The sequence below is a fragment of the Amphibalanus amphitrite genome, unplaced genomic scaffold, assembly GCF_019059575.1.
Source record: "Amphibalanus amphitrite isolate SeventyFive unplaced genomic scaffold, NRLGWU_Aamphi_draft 000565F_arrow, whole genome shotgun sequence".
NCBI lineage: Eukaryota > Metazoa > Arthropoda > Thecostraca > Balanomorpha > Balanidae > Amphibalanus > Amphibalanus amphitrite.
In genome coordinates, this window is record NW_024882059.1 from 381,410 (window position 1) to 400,081 (window position 18,672).

The window sequence follows — 18,672 nt, forward strand, 5'->3', positions numbered from 1 at the left end:
TTGGTTGAGCAGGGTTGATAGCGTGCTTTCAGCAGTGATGTTTTTCAAAGACGACTTCAACCATGACGTGCCAGTCGGTAGAGCCAGCATTTCCGATGGCTTACGACTAATACTAGTTTGTCCTCATTTTCAATATGACTGCAGCTGTGTTCAAGACTAATTTCTTTTCTAGCTGACTTCTAACTTCGCCCCACAGGATGGTGGTGTGAGCTGGGTGTGAGATCGCGATGATTAACAAGTAACAAGTTTGCCTCCCTCAGACACCTTCACAGCATCAGCTAGTCTAGCCCACTCTAACCCATTTAACCTCTAACCACCGCACGCGCATGACCCGCCCACTAACCGCACTAACCACCCCGCCGGCAGGAGCGCCTGTTACGGGGCAAACAGTGGAGCGCCACGCCCATGTCGACCTCTCTGACGGCGGCCTCGGCCCTGAACGGCCGGCCCACCAGTCTGTGTGTGCGAGCCCGGGACACCGCCTCAGACAAGTCGCGCCGGGAGCGGCGCCTCGACTCTGCTCACCGCGGCACCTTGTGATGGGCGCTCTCGCGCTGCCTCTGCAGGCCCGTCTGCTAGCGACATCGCGCGGCGGCAGAGCGAAGCTCGAGTGATGGGGTCGGCCGACAGGCGGGCTCTGTGCACCGGATTGAGAAGCACTCGGAGGCAGCACGAATTTGTTTGTTTTTGTTTTCAAGTGACATGAATTGACGATTCCATCTTCACACTATGTGCTGACTTGTTAGCACAACAGGTCTTCTAGTACCAGAAATAGGAACTGGATAGTTATCAAACATAAAACATGATCTTAGAGCGAATCAGATACCTACACTTTAAAAACGACAATACCAATCATCTTGACCATAGACTTCTCAAATCTCACAAGTAATCCTACTTCAACCTCCGATCCCTCTGATCTATCCTCGGGACACTATAATCCTCAACACTCCAGCGTTGATCTGTAATCATCGCCCATCGGAGAAGCTTTGATCAGAGCACGCCACCAAATAAGCAATATGGATTCCACTACTCATCACCTAAATATTCATCAACCCAGAACGGACTCTAAAATTTGACCTCGAATTGCCTTAGCCTTTCTATGAATCACTCACAAAAAACGACAATAGGGGCGTAACGAGTCCTTACTGCCTGAGCCACTGCCGAATACGTGCGGTCAACGGGAGGGTACAAAATGCGGCACATCACATGACACTGCCCCAGAAGCCGGGTGACTGACTGGAGCCCCTATGTGAACGATAGGTTGATTTGAGAGGATGTGAATAACCCTATCCAGCACCACCATTGATTCACGATCATGAATTTCATGCGGGTAGAGCTTCATTTGTATCCCATGGATCCTTATTTTCTTTCTATGTTTCCCCTTTTTTCCTTTTCTTCTTTTTCTATTTTTTTTTTCTAAACGAAAGAACTTTACCAAGCACCTAACCCAGAATAATACGTTGCATTGCGTGTTTCCTAAGCAAGGTGTGTGCGCCCGATAAGCCCAACGTCTTGTCTGTCAAATGTGGTTGGGTGCCGTATGAAAGTTTTCATACAATCCTAATAGAACAACCAACACTATCAACAGCTGGAATGTCAGAACCTCAGTCAGCCTGTCAGAACCGCCGTTGTCCCTTCAACGCCAACTTCTTGCTGCTATCCGACCAGCCCCTGCTGCTGAGGTTGTAGTTCGAAGCAGAACCCAATTATTGGAAGGAGCATGTATGCTTGCATATTGCCCTGTATGTATGTACAGTGATTTGATGTAAAGAGAGCCTTCCTGTCCTCGGTGTCACCTTTCGCGTGCAAATGTATAATGCATTGTAGTGTTTGCATGTTGAGTTCATGGTGCTGCCAAATAAAGGTATTTCCCTATGTGGCAGCAATGGCACATTGGTGGCGCACACGTGACAATTGTGGTACGGTTTTGGCGCCAAGAGTTGACCTCTGGTGACCGGTGACCTGAGGTCAACAGACTGGTCTGGAGTGTGGCTGAAGAAGCATTGATACTGTTGCTATTTACCTTGTTATTAATATACCATGTAATTGTCAAGACTTGATTGTGTCAAGACACTACATAAATTGGCGACGAGGATGTCAAACTAACTCTGATAATTGAGCCAAGGAAGAAGGCGGACTACAAGTAGACTGTAGAGTACAAGTGAGGCAAGTGGCTGCAGCTGTTATCGAGGAAGGGAGGTGCGGTAAGATGGACGGGATCCAACCACCACCTGCCTTCCTGCCGGCGGCTGGTAAGCCAAAGGTACCCTGGTCTGGGTGGTATGCTGATTTCGAGGTGTATGCTCTTGCTATTGGGTGGTGTGAGTGGTCAGAAGAACGCCAGCAGGCCTTGCTGCTTCATTGTGTGGGTGCAGAAGCTCGTAGGCTGTACAGGACTAAGCTGCCAACAGGAGGACTTGTGAAGCAGCCCAAAGTTGAAGGTGAGAATGAATCACAGCACAGGTCACTGGCCATGCAGTCATGTAGCATTTTTGAGGAACTATTTGCAGCCAAAAATGACTATATTACTGAGCGTGTGCAATTCAGAAGGTGCGTGCAGGACAGGAACACGACAGTCCAGACGTACCTAGCTAACCTTAGGGAGAAGAGTCAGCGATGTGGATTTGGGGAATTAGAAGATGAGATGATACGGGACCAGTTTCTTGAGGGATGTTCATCAAGTCGCCTGAGGGAGCGTCTTTGTTCAGAGCAGTGCCTAACCTTGACCCGTCTCGAGGAGATTGCAGCAGCAGCAGAAATCACTGCAGAGCGACATACCACAGTCTGCGGCGCCGTAGGGCCAGTTAAAGATGCATTTGAGGATGCCAATCAAGAGGTGGCAGCAACATCCGGTAAGTTTGGCAAACCGAGATCCCCAGACAATGGCCGTCGGTCGAAGACTTGCTTTGCATGTGGCTTCAGTGGTCACAGGTCGGGCGATAGCCGATGCCCAGCCAGGGAGAGGGAATGCCACATTTGTCATGAAGTGGGTCACTTCGCCAGAGTATGCAGGACCAGATCACAGAGACCGGACACCACGAGAGCCCCACCCGGAGTTTCGACTGTAGAAGTCTCATCAGTTCATGACTTGCTGAGCTTGTCTGGTCCAATGCTTGATGTGGATGTTGATGGCACTCTGCTGGAGATGATGGTAGACACTGGTTCGCCTGTTAGCCTCCTGCCTTTGCATCTGCACCAGGCGAGACTCCCTCAACTGCCACTGCATGCATGTGATGTTGCATTACGAGGATATGGGGGACACAGCCTTGACGTTGTTGGTGTAATCCATGCCACAGTGACCAGTAACGGTAAGTCAGCTGACGCTGACTTGTATGTGATGAGAGGCGGTACTGTACCTTTGTTGGGGCGTGACTTACAGCTCAGTCTGCAGATCACAGTCAAGAACGGCAATGCTGTGTGTGCCGTGTCACCTGGGAGTCAACCGGAGCCAAGCCAGCCCGGTCTCCCTCCCCTTCGTGGGTTTGTTCACAGGGTAAAGGTGAGGGACGGTGTTTCCCCTGTCCAGCAGAAGATGCGGCCTCTGCCGTACTCAGTCAGGGAGGAAGTGAAGGCACACCTGGCAGACCTGGAGGCAAAGGGTGTCATCGAGAAGGTGGACTCGTCACCTTGGATATCTCCGATGGTGGTCACCAGGCGCCGCACCGGCGGAATCCGGGTATGTCTCGACCTGAAAAAGGTAAACCAAGCGGTCATGCCCAGCAAGTATCCGCTACCTGACATGATGGATATGCTCGATAAGCTTAAGGGGGCTGCAGTGTTCTCGAGCTTGGATATGAAGTCTGCCTTCAATCAGCTTCCACTGCATGAAGAGTCCAGAAATTTGACGGCCTTTATGACACCTGATGGGCTGAGAAGGTACACCCGATGCTGTTTTGGTTTGTCCTCTATCCCGGCAGCTTTCCAGAAGGTGATGGACAACATCTTGGCTGGACTGTCGGGGGTCCAAGTCTACGTCGATGACATCATCATCTTTGGTGAGAACCAGGACCAGCATGATGCTCGTCTTCAGCAAGTGTTGGCCAGGCTAAAGGAGTACCAGGTAACCCTGAACGAGGAGAAGTGCACCTTCAGCACCACATCTCTAGAGTTCCTGGGCTTCACTGTCACGAAGAACGGCTTCAAGGTGAGCGAGAACCGCGTCAAGGGTATGCGGGACATGAAGTCGCCCAGCACGGCTAAACAGCTACAGTCGGCCTTGGGACTGTTCGGCTTCTACGCCAGGTTTGTGAGCGACTTTTCCACACTGGTGGATCCACTTCGGGCCACCCTGAAAGCAGAGCGTTTCCAGTGGACGCAGGAGCTGGAGACTTGTTTCAGGGAAGTTATCTCCAAGATCATCAACAGCTCAGCGCTCACGATGTACGACCCAGATCGACCGACTGTCGTGACATCAGACGCTTCGGATGTAGGCCTCGGAGCAGTGCTGAGTCAGATCTACCCCGAAGGTGAGAGAGTTGTTTCTTTCGCATCAGCCACTCTATCAGACACCCAGAGGAAGTATAGCGTTACTGAGCGGGAGGCCCTTGCGGCCAAGTGGTCAGTTGAGCACTGGCATAAGTATCTTTTCGGAACCCACTTCACCTTGCGGACGGACCACCAAGCCCTACAGTCGCTCTTATCATCAAAGGGGATTGGTAGGGCAGGAATGAGGCTGTCTCGATGGGCAATAAGACTCATGGCGTATTCGTTCAGTGTGGAGCATGTTGGTGGTTCCAGAAATGTTGCAGATGGCCTCTCCAGACTGCCAGCCTCGACACACACCCCAGAGGATGACGACCAGCTGATGGTGGCGGCGATCACTGACAGGATCGCGCGTAAATCTGCGGTAACCAGAGACAGCATACGAGCGGCAGGCGCTGAGGACGAGGAATTGACCAGACTGTGCAGGCAGATCGTGTCTGGCTGGCCAGCTCGCTCGAAGGACTGCCCAACAGACCTGCAGCCGTACTACAGGTTCAGAAATGAGCTTACGGTTGTCGAAGGCCTCATACTCCGTGGCGAGAGAATCGTCGTCCCGTCCGTACTACGGCAACACCTTCTGGAACAGGCCCACGAAAGCCATCCAGGCATCGTCAGGACTAAACAACGCCTACGGGAAATCTTCTGGTGGCCAGGTATGGACGCGGCAGTGGAGAACATAGTGAAGTCATGTACAGTATGTGACGCTGTTGATAAGAGTGCGAAGCCGCGCAACATCCTGCTTCAACCGGTTCCCTTCCCGGAGAAACCCTGGTCTAAGTTGGGAATCGATTTCATCGGACCGCTAGAAGGAGGGGGAATAGGTAGAAGATTCGCCATTGTCATGACAGACTACCACTCAAAGTGGCCGGAGGTGGCATTCTGTCCGCACCCCTCATCCCGCGCAGTAATCAACTTCATGGAGACAGTGGCTGCGAGAGAAGGGTATCCAGAGGAGCTGGTATCTGATAATGGCACTGCGTTTACATCTCATGAGTTTACAGAGTATCTGAGTGAAGTTGGAGTCAAACATATTCGGGTCACCCCATACCACCCAAGAGGGGCAGGAGCAGTGGAACGATTTAACCGTGTGCTTAAAGGTGTCCTACAGACAGCTACTCTTGAGGGACAGGACTGGATGGTAGCTGTGAGGCAGTATCTGCTTCAATACCGGGTGACATCGCATGCCACAACCGGCCGGAGTCCCGCAGAGTTGCTCCGTGGTCGACAGCTACGCACGCCTCTGCGAGCAGCAGCAGATGGTCAGCACTGGTTTGTGACCAATGAACAGGTGAGAGCCAAAGTTGAAAGACAACAGGCTAAGCAAAAGTTATACTGGGACACAAAGTTCAGCGCTAAGGAGAACTGTTTCAAAGTTGGAGACTATGTACGCTACAAACTGATGCCTAAGCCCAGGAAGGGATGCCCCAAGTTCTCAAAGTCATTGGAGATTGTGGAGGCTAGAGGTTGTCATTCCTTCTTGCTGAGTGATGGTACCTTGGTTCATGGAGAACGTCTAGTTCGCTCAAGTACCTTGTCTGAAAGTGCAACCCCTCTGGCAGGAGCGGACAGGGTGGAAGGTGTCGAAGCAGTCTGCAAGGATGGTTCATCTACTGCGGACCAGCCATCGAGGATGATGGCAGGAGCCTCACAAGAGAGGATGATGCGACCTCCAGCAGCAGAAGTAACCCCGTCGGGCGGCAGGATCGAGGAAGTCCCTTCAACAGGGGACGTGTCAAACAGGAGTGCAGCATCGGAGGTGTCGGGTGATCAGCAGAGTGATGACCCCGCGCCTGAGCGTAGATCGGGTAGAGAAAGGAAACGGCCCAAGAGGCTCATTGAGGAGTGTGGTTGATGCGTGATACTGTGATTGATGCATAAGGTGATGGGCACATTGTAATGGTGTTTTCTGTTGGCATTCATTACTAGTTTCTTGCTTTGTTTCTAAGGGAAGGGGAATGTAGTGTTTGCATGTTGAGTTCATGGTGCTGCCAAATAAAGGTATTTCCCTATGTGGCAGCAATGGCACATTGGTGGCGCACACGTGACAATTGTGGTACGGTTTTGGCGCCAAGAGTTGACCTCTGGTGACCGGTGACCTGAGGTCAACAGACTGGTCTGGAGTGTGGCTGAAGAAGCATTGATACTGTTGCTATTTACCTTGTTATTAATATACCATGTAATTGTCAAGACTTGATTGTGTCAAGACACTACATGCATGCTACGACAGCTAAGTCTGTTTTGAGGAATACAGAGTAAAACATCCCCTACAGCCACCTCTCATAGCGTAAATGAACAGCTTCTGGTGTAAAGGCCTGGCTACACTATGCGTTTTCTACGTGCGTTTTTTGCGGGTTTGCGGGTTTTGCGTGATATCGTTCTAGAAAAATAAACGGTATTTACGTTTTTGTGATGTTTTTATATTCAGTTTTAGTTAATATAAGAGTTATATTAACTTTTGAATATAACTAATGCAAAAGTTATATTATTTTCAACTTTTTTCTAGAACGATATCACGGAAAAAACGCAAACCCGCAAAAAACGCACGCAAAAAACGCATAGTGTAGCCAGGCCTTAACTGTGTATGAAGTGGTGACCTAACAGTAGTTTTTGCACCTTCTAAAGAAAGCCGGAACTCCCTGCGTACGTGGGTGTGGAGCTATGACTTGTTTGAGCGAGCGTGTTGGCTGTTTTGTGTGCAGAAACAACTCTGTACAAAATCGTGCCCGTCTTCAGCTGCCATATTGTGAGTGTATTTTGCATGGCTGGGGATATTTAATAAATAATGCAAAAATCGAGGGTTGAATATTACTTTGCAGCGGCTAAGACAACGAAACAAAATGATGGTTTATGTCTCTAAAGGAATCAGAAACTCAGAACGAACGGAATTCACAAAGGATTAAAATGATCAATATCCATCTTTTTTAAGGTTTTTAGGACCGAAAGTGCACTGACTGACTTATGACAATAATGTATTCATATGGTCATCGGCAGCTGGCGGTAAACGGCCGGCCGCTGCGCACTCCGGACACTATCACGTATAGGGGCGGTGGCAGACGCGCGGCGCCCCGCGGGTCCCGTGCTCCAGGTCAACGCTAATCGACGGGACGCGCCGGCCGCCCGGCGTCTGCCCGCCAGCTCCGACACAGCTCAGCGCTCACCGAGAAACTCATCCAAAACGGGCACACACACCACGACTGACGCATTCTCACGTGTAGCACTAACTCACTTACACTCGCGGCTCACCCACTGGCACCACCCAACTCACGAGGCCCAGCCGTCTGGCGTGTTCACGCGGTCGTAGCACCGTCCGCCCGCGCCAGGAATTGAACCCGCGCCGCCAGCTCACTGTCCCAGGCACACTGCACCGTCTCCCACCTCTGGTACGGCGGCGGGGCGCGGGGTTTACTTCTTCTTGAGTCGGTCGGCGCTGGCGTCGAACTGGTCGTCGTTGATGTTGAGCATCAGCGTGCCCGTGTTGAGGTAGACCTTGTTCTGTGACTGGGCGATCTGTGAAATACCAGAGAGTGAAATCAGACGAAGTCCAACCGAACACGCCTCACACAGGCCATGGGATCTAAAAACGAGTTACGATAGATGAGTCCTCGAGAAAGCTTTTCAATCGTATTGGCAGAAATATGCTTCCCATCCACATGGTGTTGTACCTTTTCTCAAAATGTTGGGTTCTAGCAAAAAAAAAAAAAGGCGAGAGGCCGACTTTCGCTACTAAACCATCGAATAAAAAAAGCCTCAAAAAGTTAAATAGATAGCGCAGCAACACAAACGTACCGTGCGCGCGATGTTCTGCGCGGCGCGGATCTTCCTCAGCTTCAGGTAGCCGGGATTCTCGCTGATCGCCTTACCAACGTGCGGCCGAGTCAAGGAACATAACACCAAAACCAGACCGAACCAGTCACTACCAGACAGTCGTCAGATTACCAAAGATCTCGTCACCCGAGTCGACCGCCCTCTCCCGGTCCCCTGTTCTGCCTCGTCTCCCCTCCCCCCCATGTCACAGGCCGCCACGGACCGTCCTCAGACACCACAGAAAAATCAGCCCCGGCAGTTACGTTACAGTGGCGCCATCGGACGGCCGCGCTGGCAGCTGTATCTCTCCAGCTGGCCGATATGTGGCGGTCCTGTCACACTCTACGTGCGGCCTTACAGCGGAGGGCGAATCTCAGGCCAACCGCCAAGATTTCACACGATAGTGACGTAGGCAGAGCAGAGCCGGGAGGGGCGGAACGACTACAGAGTCGGATTCGCCTTTGTTCATCATTCGGAGAGTGAATCAACTCAGAATGCCTAATCTGGCACCTCATGAAAGAAATAGTTCATCATCGCGAATGCATAAATAAATTTCCTTTCCGTATAACCTTTTGTTATATTAGTGCCTACATAAAATTAGAAATTGTAGCATCTTTAAATCATCTGATAAATCGACTACCATTATTTAATCATCTCCACTTGGCGCCCTTTTACATGCCAATAATGAAAATCTGATCTCGAACGATAAGAAAAAAAAGCAATTATCTAACTTAGGAAGATCAACTATTTCCTTTGAGGCACAAAACGTTGTCCCACATTGCAAGGCGATGCTGTGCAATACGGTGGTATGCGGCCACCACGCCCCGCGCTGCGGCGGTCGTGTGATAAAGGATATCATCTCGGCGGCCTCGGTTTCTCCCTCGGCCTGCACGATCTTCTGCTGCCGCTCCTGAATGGCCCGCTCCACAATGAACGCCGCCCGCTGCGCCTCCTGCTGGGCGACCTGTGAAACACAAACAGTAGGTGTCAGAGACAGATGGCAGCTGACGGTCACCGCCGCTTTTGACAGTTTTTAAATCACAGCCCGTCGGCTTCAGATACACATGGCAGCACGAATTATTGCTACTACTGCTGGGCTACCTAAACGCAGTCATTCAGTGTCAGAGAAAGATCGCATGACTGTTCACTGTTCAACATCTACTTGGATCTACATATCTGCTAGTTGCGAGCAGATACGCTGCATCTTCCACACGTCCTTGACGTCACATCCACACATTCCCTTCCACTTATTTGGATATGCAGCACAGACCAGGCCCATGCAACAATCTCAGCTTCTGTACCTGCTTGGCCTCGACGGCGGCCGTGTAGTCCTTGCCGAACGTCAGGTCCGTGATGGAGACGTCGTCCACGATGACGTTGAAGTCGCGCGCCCGGTCGGTCAGCTCGCGACGGATCAGCAGTGAAACCTGGCAGGCAATAGTAGAGTTATATAAGCGACCGGAAAGACCTGTGGGACAGTGGGACATGTCCACTATGGATCTAAATTTCTTATTATTGATGCGAACACTTCAATTCTTGAAGAATTAAAGCGTTTTGGCTATTCATATTTATTTCATAGCGGGGGCTTTGTCCTTGTGAATCCCTCACTGCAAAAGGTTTGGACTAAAACTAAAAAAATTGTACCTAATGCAAGACAGCTACATTACATTAACGACAGCACCTGCCGTTCATCACTGCACTGAGTGCACATCCAAGCATCGTATTATCCGCACCCAGCCATTCCCTAGGAAAAAGAAAACAGGATGGTATACGAGGCTCACCTGTGACCGCTGGGTGATGAGCTGAGACGCGTTGAATTTGGCCACCACGGACTTGAGCACCTCGTTACAGATGGAGGGCAGCACCTTCTCGTCATAGTCGAGCCCGAGCTGCTGGTGGATGCGCGGGATCTGCTGGGCATCGGGCCGCGCCAGCACTCGCAGCGAGATGTTGACCATCTGCAGGTCCTTGGAGCCGGTCGGCGAGGACAGCTTGCGGGGCCGCGACCTGCGTACCGGGAGAGAGAGATTGTCAGAGATGGTGGGAAGAAGAGGCTGGGTAGTGTCAATATAAAATGCTGAAAGAAAATAATGGGGAGTGAGAGCCGTGCCCGCGTCAAGAGAGAAAAAGACCTCGAAAGAGGGAAATAGCCGACATCACACTGTTCCAATATTTGCAAACAAATAATTTGTATGTCTGGTGTCGAGTAACTGCTTCTGCTAGCATATTAACCAGTACAGCGCCTTTTGGGGCGACTAACGGAGCGAGCGAGGGGGTGAGTCTTGCACGTGCGAAATTTCGAGGGGGTACCTCCAACTGACTTGTGCACGGCACCCTACTGACTGGTCTCTAGCGATGTGCCAAATTTGGGCACAATCGGCCCAGCCGTTCTCGAGATCTGGAAGCGGCACCCTGCACGTGCGCACGTGCAAAATGGGTCCCAAATGACTTGTGCACGGCACCCTAGTAACCGGTCCCTAACTCATGTGTACCAAATTTGAGCGCAATCGGTCGAGCCGTTCTCGAGATCTGGAAACGACCCCTGCACGTGCGCACGTGCAGCGGCACCCCAACTCTGGCACATGGATATGCAGTGCCTAGTGGGTGCCTACCTACATGCCAACTTTCAGCGCAATCGGCCAAGTAGTTACCGAGATATTGCAACAATTACAAAACTGACACCTCTTCGTTTTGCACGTGGCACGTGCATAAGGGGTCACCTATATGCATCGGGAATAGTCCAATACTTGGTAGAAGGAATGAAGCTACCCTACAAAAATTACCGCATGTAAATCGGTCAAGTGGTTGCTGAGATATAAGCCTCGCAAAAGCGTCCGCACGGCCGGCCGGCCGGCCGGCCGCTCATACTCAGAAATTTCCGTTATTCTACGTAAGACTCCGCTCGCTTCGCTCGCTCCGTAATCATTTTAGACAGTACTGATAGTTCACGTTGCAGTAAGAAGGAAGTTGAATAGGTAAAACTTAGTCACAAATCGTAATGCATCAGGCTGTTCGTTGTAGCTACCTAACAGTACGGTTTTTTTTTTTTGCAGAGAACGGCCGGATCAGGCAATGACATCACGGCTATATCACGGACAAAGACCTACGGCAGGAAACCGCTCATTTTCCGCAACAATCTATTCATCCCCCCTTCCCCCCCCCCCAGCGGTCCAATTATCGGACACCTACCGAATGTCATAGATGATGGGGTACTGGAACCAGGGGATGCGGAAGTGCAGGCCCTCTGTGTAGATGCTGTTCTGGATGCCGCCGATCCTGCTGAAGATGATGGCACGGTGACCACCGTCCACTGCGGCAGGCCGGGTCACGGCAGGTCAGTGGTGACTCGAAAGGTCAGAAAAGGTGAGTGGTTCAAACGACAGACATCGAGATGATGGGTCGCACCTGCGTACACTGCGCGACCATTGGCAGTAAGGGGCCGTTAAGCGAAACACGATCTGCAAATGAAACTACGTCAATCAATTGCCCATCGCCAGAAGCCAGCGAAAACAGGTAATCAATTATTTTCTGTTGCATTAATTAATTGAAATGTGACGCAAACACCACAACCACTGCATTTCCCTGACACGTCTAACCAGTGCTGGAAATGAGGCCGCTTTCTGGTCCCGGCGTTTTATTCTCCTCGCGGGTTAATCCCGTCCAGCGTTTAGCCTTTCGGGCCCCACTCAGGAGCGCTGTTCGGCGGCCGGCTAGCGCGCTAGCCCGCGCACACATACGTGCACGTTGCCCCGGCAACGGGCTATTGACCAATGAGAAGCGCGCTACGGGGGGCACAGGTATATGAAAAATCGCAGTGACGTTGCACTTTCCTCGCTTCTCATTGGTCAATAGCCCGTTGCCGGGGCAACCAGCACGTATGTGAGCGCCGGCAAGAGTACTAGCCGGCCGCCGATCAGGGCCAGGGTCGCGGTTGTTTTCGCCGCTCGCCTCAGTCGAGATGCAAAGTTAATAGTCACACGAAGCTTATTTAGGGCCAGCCAAACCAGTCTAGTCTGGAGTTACTGTTAAATGTATGCATATAGATGAAAGAAAAAGGTTTTGTAGAATCAATTAATTTCGAAGTCGTATATTCAGAAGCCCCAAATAAACTTCGTGCGACTATCAACTTTGCATCTCGAATGGGCCGAGCGGCGAAAACAACCGCGGCACTGAGAGGGTCCCGAAAGGCGAAGCGCTAGATGGGGCTAACTCAACCGGAGAATAAAACGCCGGGACCAGAAAGCGGCCTCATTTCCAGCACTGCGTCTAACCGGCCAGGACAGACCGGCATTGCCGGTATTGTCTTCATCTTGCTGTCAATATTTGAGCTAAAAAAAGCAGAAAAATTAATGAATCGATAGATAAGTATTAGGTAATACAAAATATTCTGACATATTATGGGTTGTAATGATAAGGTATTATTATCAAAATGCAATGTTTATGTTTGATTTACAAACACACGCTCCTAGGCGTTGGAACGGGGAGGGCACCGGGCCACCGTGCCCCCTTTGATTTTGCCATTTTAACATAAGCCCTATGGGCATTGCATGGAAAGAATGGGATCAAAAGCGCCCCCCTTAATTGAAGGTGTTCCGCTGCTAGGTACTCCCCGGTTTACCGTAGTCCAACATTGAGGCATAACTTTTTTGTGGTCTAAAGTTGGAACTTAAAATTGAAGCATCTGAAAATGATTGATATTAATCGTAAACATGATTTTGATGAAAAAATATGCTTGGTTGAAAAAGTAGACCATTTGACCAGCCACTGCCTCAGGATTAAAGTAGACCTTTAATCCTGAGGCAGTGGCTTAACCCTTGAATTTATTTTTGCTAGACAAGATCGTGATTTCCTAGCTAAGGAGTAAAATCAGCCACATCATTGCCAAAAATGGCAGATCATTGTCATTTTTGGCATGTGTGCCAAAAATAGCATGTGCTAAAAATGACAGCGATTGACCAAACCTCCCCCGATCGGTATTGTATTTTTCTCAGTCTTGCTGATCACACTGTCTATTAGGTCGTCTAGACAATCAATTGAAAACACTGATTTTTTCAATCATGGTAACTTTGCTGTGACACCAAATTCTAGCATTTTCTTACCTGTGTATGTTGCCTGTGAAAGTCCGTAGGCTGCCGCTCCTCCAAGTCCAAGGAGCTTCAAACCAAGCCCAAGACCCTTTGGAGCTTTTCCCAACTGTCCAGCGATGTTATTCATCCTAGTATTCCTTTCTGAGACCTACTCTATCTCAGAAGCAATGAGAATCAAAAAATAATTTTCAGAAACGCGTTGGGTGTCAACTTGCAGCACGCCGACGAGGCAATTTTGACGCAAAAGAACGCCGCGCACGTCGTAAAACAAAAGAAGCATGTGCGTTGAAAATGTATTTGAAATAAAATATATCATCAAAAACAACAACACTTTTTTATTTAATCGTACTTTCAAGCAAAGCTTCAATATTAAATTGATTGAATATCTCATTGAAAACATTTTTATTTAAAAAAAAAACGAAAATGCTACAAAGGTGATTGCTAAGACGCTGCTACTATATTTTATAATACAGGACTGAAGTGTGTAAAATGTAAAATCAATTCAGGGGCTCAGTCAAGGGGGGAGATGCTGTACTGAAATCCTGAAAAGTCAGATATCCACTCCCAATATCCTGACCATCTAGCGCCTTCCTCACCTTCAGCGCCACGGGTGGATATTTGTGCGGAGCTGGGAGGGCCCGGGCGCAGCAAATCCGCCGCCGCCCTAGCGGTGACCTTGACCTCCGCGGTCTGTTGCGGCTCCAAAGCCAAGCCGGCGTCGAGTTTGGAGGGCTCGGGCCTCGGACCCTCCCAGCTCGGCACAAGGTTCCACCTATGTAATCAGCGCCCTTCTGTCTGTTTGGCGCCCTTCTGATCTGTCGGCGCCCTTCTCGCCCTTTAGCGCTCTCTGGCCTGTCGGCGCCCTTTTCACATTCGGTTCCATAGGCGCGGGAGCCGGGGGGGCAGTGGGGGCAGCTTGCCCCCCCCCCAACTCTGGGGCCGTGGGGGCGGTGCCCCCACAGCTTTGAGACGGAATACCACACTTTTTTTTGCAAATGTTTTCTTTTTTGTTGAAAAAGCCGAGGGGTGAAAAATAAGTGGCCTAAAACCGGTGAGAAAACTAGATTTGGGGGTACCCTAGGTTAATCTCTATTATGGTGTGCCCCCCCAGTCGGAAAGTAGTTCCCGCGCCCCTGTTCGGTTCCCTACGGGCTGACCAGTCGGCGCCCTTAGTCCTCATGGACATTATCACACAGCATTCTCCTGATCTGTCTCGCCCTCCACACATGTCAGCCTCAGCACCCTCCTGACCTGGCAGCGCCCTCCTTATCCGGTACCTATTACAGCGCAGGGGCGCGGGAACCGGGGGGGGGGGGCAGTGGGGGCAGCTTGCCCCCCCCCCCATCTCTGGGGCCGTGGGGGTGGAAACCCAACAACTTTGTGGCGGAATACCGCACTTTTTTAAGACGTTTTCTTTTTTTGAAAAACCCACTAGGGATGAAAAATAGGTGTCCTAAAACCGGTGAGAAAACTAGATTCGGGGGTACCCGTCCCTAGGTTGATCTCTATTAAGGTGTGCCCCCCCCCCCCGTCTGAAAGTAGCTCCCGCGCCACTGTTTTAGCGTCCTCCTCACCGTACAGCACCCTCCTGACCTGTCACCATCCTCTTCACTTTAAAGCGACCTCCTAACCACACAACACCCTCCAGACCGGCGCCCTCTACGTTCAGCGCCTCCCCCTCCCCCCCCCCCCTGACAAGTCGGTGCCCTTTTAACCGTAGAGGGCCCTCCTGACCTGTCGGCGCCCTCCTGACCGTACATCGCCTTCCTCACATGTTTTTTTTTGGGGGGGTTAGGCCCCTTCGGTCTGACAAGACCATTTCAGAGCCGGACGGGGATGAAAGGATTAGGGGGAGACATTGGCCTGGGCAGGCACCCTAGAGAGTCGCCGGGGCTGCCGGCTGAGCCCTTCCGAATGGACAGGCCGACCAGCCCCCCAAACACTCTCTGCACCCGGCTACGGGGTGCGCTCCCTCGGGAGCAGCCCGCATGAGATAAAGGTGTCTCAGCCTGTCCAACCCGGAGTGGGGGTTGCGACGTGGAGGAGAAGGATTTCAGTATCCAGAGGATGGAAGCGACGAAATGGAGGATTTCTCACATGTCCGCGCCCTTCTCTTTATACAGTGCCCTCCTGACCTGTCACTGTCAGTTGGGGCATTCCACGTCAAATCAAACACCGAAATCCGTCATCCCCTTCGATTTTTCTGAAAATTTGTAGGCAGACTGGGCATGGTTCAAAACTGAGTTACGTATAATATTTTCGAAATTTGATAACGTATCGCTGAGATATAGGTCATCGAATATAGCTAAAAATGCCACACATCATTTTTTTAAATGGCTATAACTCTGGTTTCTTTTCTGGTATCAAAATGATATTAACAGGGTCTTATAGGCAATTGATGAGGCTTTGCTTTTTAATTATAAAATTAAATTGAAGTGACCTTGAAATGCATTTGACCTTAAATTAAAACAGAAAAATTTAAATAGCAAAAAACACGTCACCTTCGATTTGGGTAATTTTTACATATTATGTCCGTCACAATGTTCCTAACCATCTGTGAAAAAAAATGGAGTGGGCCATTCATAACTTTCGCGGCAAACGCCGTTTTCATGCATCAACATCACGCAACCGCGCGTGACCTTGAAAGACAGAGTCAAGACATGCTTGCTTGTGCACACTTTCTGAAATGAATGATTGCTGATTAGTGATATCCCAAACTCTGCGAGAATGGAAATGCATAGTCATCGTAGTCAAGCATTCACGTTCCATAGTAAAAGTGTCTCAGGCAAACGGTATTTTGCGGTGAATTTTGAGCCGTGTGGAAATGCATCATTAAGTAAATTCAACGAAAACATTATCACGCAACGATATCTTCATGTCTTTTGATCTTCACTATACGAAAGAACATACATTTTTTAGTATGTATGGGGAATTTCTAGTTAACCTTCGCCCTGGTGGGGGGGGGCCATTTTGGCCCCCCCCTGTGGTTTTTCAGCGATAACTCAGAAACCACTTGAGTTAGCGCCCTGAAACTTTGTATAGCTGTTTATTCAACATTTTTACATCATGTCCTTTTTTGGGGGGTTCGGGTCAGGTCAGGTCAGGTCACAAGGTCACCAAAACTGACACCACCTCTAAAAAAGTTCAAAGCTCTCTCAAAGGCACAGCTTTTATCCGATCGATGTAAAATTTACAGTACTTGAAGATGTCACCCAGCTCTACAAAATGGCTATCTCGGATTTTTTATAAATGTGACCTAAGGTCAGGTCAGGTCATCGCTGCTCCCCATTATAAGTCAATGGGAGAATCGAAAAGTAGTTGTTTTTCAGCTAAATCGGGCGTGATTGTTCCTATATTTCGTTATTGAAGTGTCTTGGGTCAGCAAATCACAGCCCATGTGAAACCATTTGCTTGTGACCTCGCTGAGGTCACGCTAGGTCATCTCCCTGGTCACCAGAGGTCACCAGCGGTTTTTCTGCACTTACTTGTTATTGAATAGAGATAGAGACTCCGTTCGACGTTTATCGTGTTTGTCTCGTCAATGCGGATCGAATGATATGCAGCATGACCTATTTCGGTAAGGTCATGACCTTGACCTGAGGTCAAATTTTCAAAATGACCTTTCGAGGTCAAACTATATATCATTCGACGCGTCTCGACGAGCCAAGCACGATGGTGCATGAATCGTTTCTCTATTTTCTCGTGAATGCATGCTATAGTTAAAAACATTTTCAACGAAATTTGCCAAGTTGACCTTGCATGACCTCTGTAGGCCAAACCGTTGAGCTGAGGTCAAATCTGACGAACCTTGGCGAAAGAGCTTGAAAAGAGCTATCGATTGCTTTTTTCCGCGGCTCTCTAGCTCTTCTAGTTTCCGAGCTACAGCGGAATATGTCCGGCAACACCGAAAACACTGAAATTTGACCTATGATGACCTCTAGCGACCTCAATATTGACCTTAGCGAAAAAATGACTGAAATACTTTCGAACGTACTTGTTATGGGCTTTCGTTTGCTTTTTTCCGCGTCTTCCTAGCCCTCTTCGTTTTCGAGTTAGACGGGGGGGGTCATTTTGGCCCCCCCCCACCAGGGCGAAGGTGGCTCAGACCCACACCAGGGCGCGGGTTAATCCAATAATAAATATGGCAGTTAGAGGCCTGCTAAGAGTAACATGTCGCCGGCTGAGGCGGGCTCGGCCGATGCTGGAAACGCAGCAATCACAATTTTGTGTTTACACGTTCATATTTCAATTGTTTACAAACCGATTTTCAAAACTCTTTCACCATAAGATTGCCTGTACATTTCTTAGTCTTCTCACAAAATTTGACGCGAATCGAACGTAATCAGCGGCAGGGAGCGCGATGTAAAGACGGAACCGTTTCGTTCCGTCCCGGCACAGTCTACAATTCAGGCGGCGCGTAACGGTCGGCGCCGGCTGCCGAGTCGCCGCGTCGCTGCGGCGACAGGATGTTCACTTTACACCGCTATTACTAGAACAGTTGTGAACTGATTTTCTTATTGCTTGCACGATGAGATGTCCAATTCAATTCTTGACAGGTAGCCATAATTAATTTCGCATTAATCTTATGAGATATTGGCGAAAAACAGGAGGGGTGGGCGAAATTCGCTCTTCCCCCTCCACTGCGCGTGCTAACATACGTTTGCATATGTGCAATTTTCTTCAAAACTTATGAATGGCCCACTCTAATTTTTTCACAGGTTGTTAAGAATATGGTAGGCAATAAAATATATGAAAATGAGCCAAATCGAAGGTGACGTGTTTTTTGCTATTTCAATATTTGTGCTTAAGAACAAAGTTAAGCAAGTTTCAAGGTCATATATTTAAGTAGGTGCAATTCTAAACAAATGCTTAAGAAATTACCTAAACAGTAAGGTTTATTTCATTCAAATCAAACAAGTACAACCAAAGTTATGGTCGTTCAAAAATATAAAGATGCAACATTTTGTAAAAATTTGATGCCCTATATTTAGAAGACCTGTGGTCAGAATGTGCAAAAAACATCAATGTAATGTCTGGGGCCACACAGGAACTCGCTCACAAATTTATAATGAAATCGCTGATGGTAAGGTGCAAAACAGCCGATTTTTGTTCGATTTGACGTGGAATGCCCCAGTTGCCCTCTTCACTCGTATAGTGCCCTCCATCCTCCTCACCATACGGCGCCCTCCTGACCTGTCGGCGCTCTCCCCATCATATAGCGCCCTGCTGACTTGACGGCAGGGCGCTATGTGATAACCTAAGTAGCAGTTTGCAGAGGGCTGAGTACCTACAGTTCACC

The 18,672-nt window shown here is 49.6% G+C and overlaps 3 protein-coding genes across 4 annotated transcripts in view; 2 read left to right on the top strand and 1 right to left on the bottom strand.

The window, feature by feature from the left end:
* LOC122393951 (kelch-like protein 17) overlaps positions 1–2,053 on the top strand; it is a 42,012-nt gene extending 39,959 nt beyond the window's left edge. The window contains exon 14 of the mRNA XM_043390450.1: positions 367–2,053. Coding sequence (XP_043246385.1) covers positions 367–540 — 174 coding nt within the window. The 3' untranslated portion in view covers positions 541–2,053. The remainder of the gene's footprint in view (positions 1–366) is intronic.
* A 74-nt stretch (positions 2,054–2,127) lies between these two features.
* Positions 2,128–6,249, top strand: LOC122393943 (uncharacterized protein K02A2.6-like). The gene is made up of 3 exons (XM_043390426.1): positions 2,128–2,441; positions 2,741–5,424; positions 6,042–6,249. The coding sequence occupies exons 2-3, from the start codon at positions 3,110–3,112 to the stop codon at positions 6,247–6,249; spliced, it is 2,523 nt and encodes an 840-aa protein (XP_043246361.1). The 5' UTR covers positions 2,128–2,441; positions 2,741–3,109.
* Positions 6,250–7,434: 1,185 nt separating this feature from the next.
* Positions 7,435–13,660, bottom strand: LOC122393954 (prohibitin-2-like). 2 transcript variants are annotated; one of them, XM_043390457.1, is made up of 7 exons: positions 13,386–13,660; positions 11,476–11,596; positions 10,068–10,293; positions 9,588–9,713; positions 9,143–9,250; positions 8,269–8,346; positions 7,435–7,989 (listed from the first exon to the last, which is right to left on the bottom strand). In XM_043390457.1, exons 1-7 carry the CDS (start codon positions 13,498–13,500, stop codon positions 7,885–7,887), a joined length of 879 nt encoding a protein of 292 aa, XP_043246392.1. In that variant the 5' UTR covers positions 13,501–13,660; the 3' UTR covers positions 7,435–7,884. The 2 variants fall into 2 exon arrangements, 1 of the variants encoding a protein (XP_043246392.1); XR_006258781.1 differs by having other exon boundaries at positions 8,269–9,250; positions 13,386–13,624.
* Positions 13,661–18,672: the final 5,012 nt, after the last annotated feature.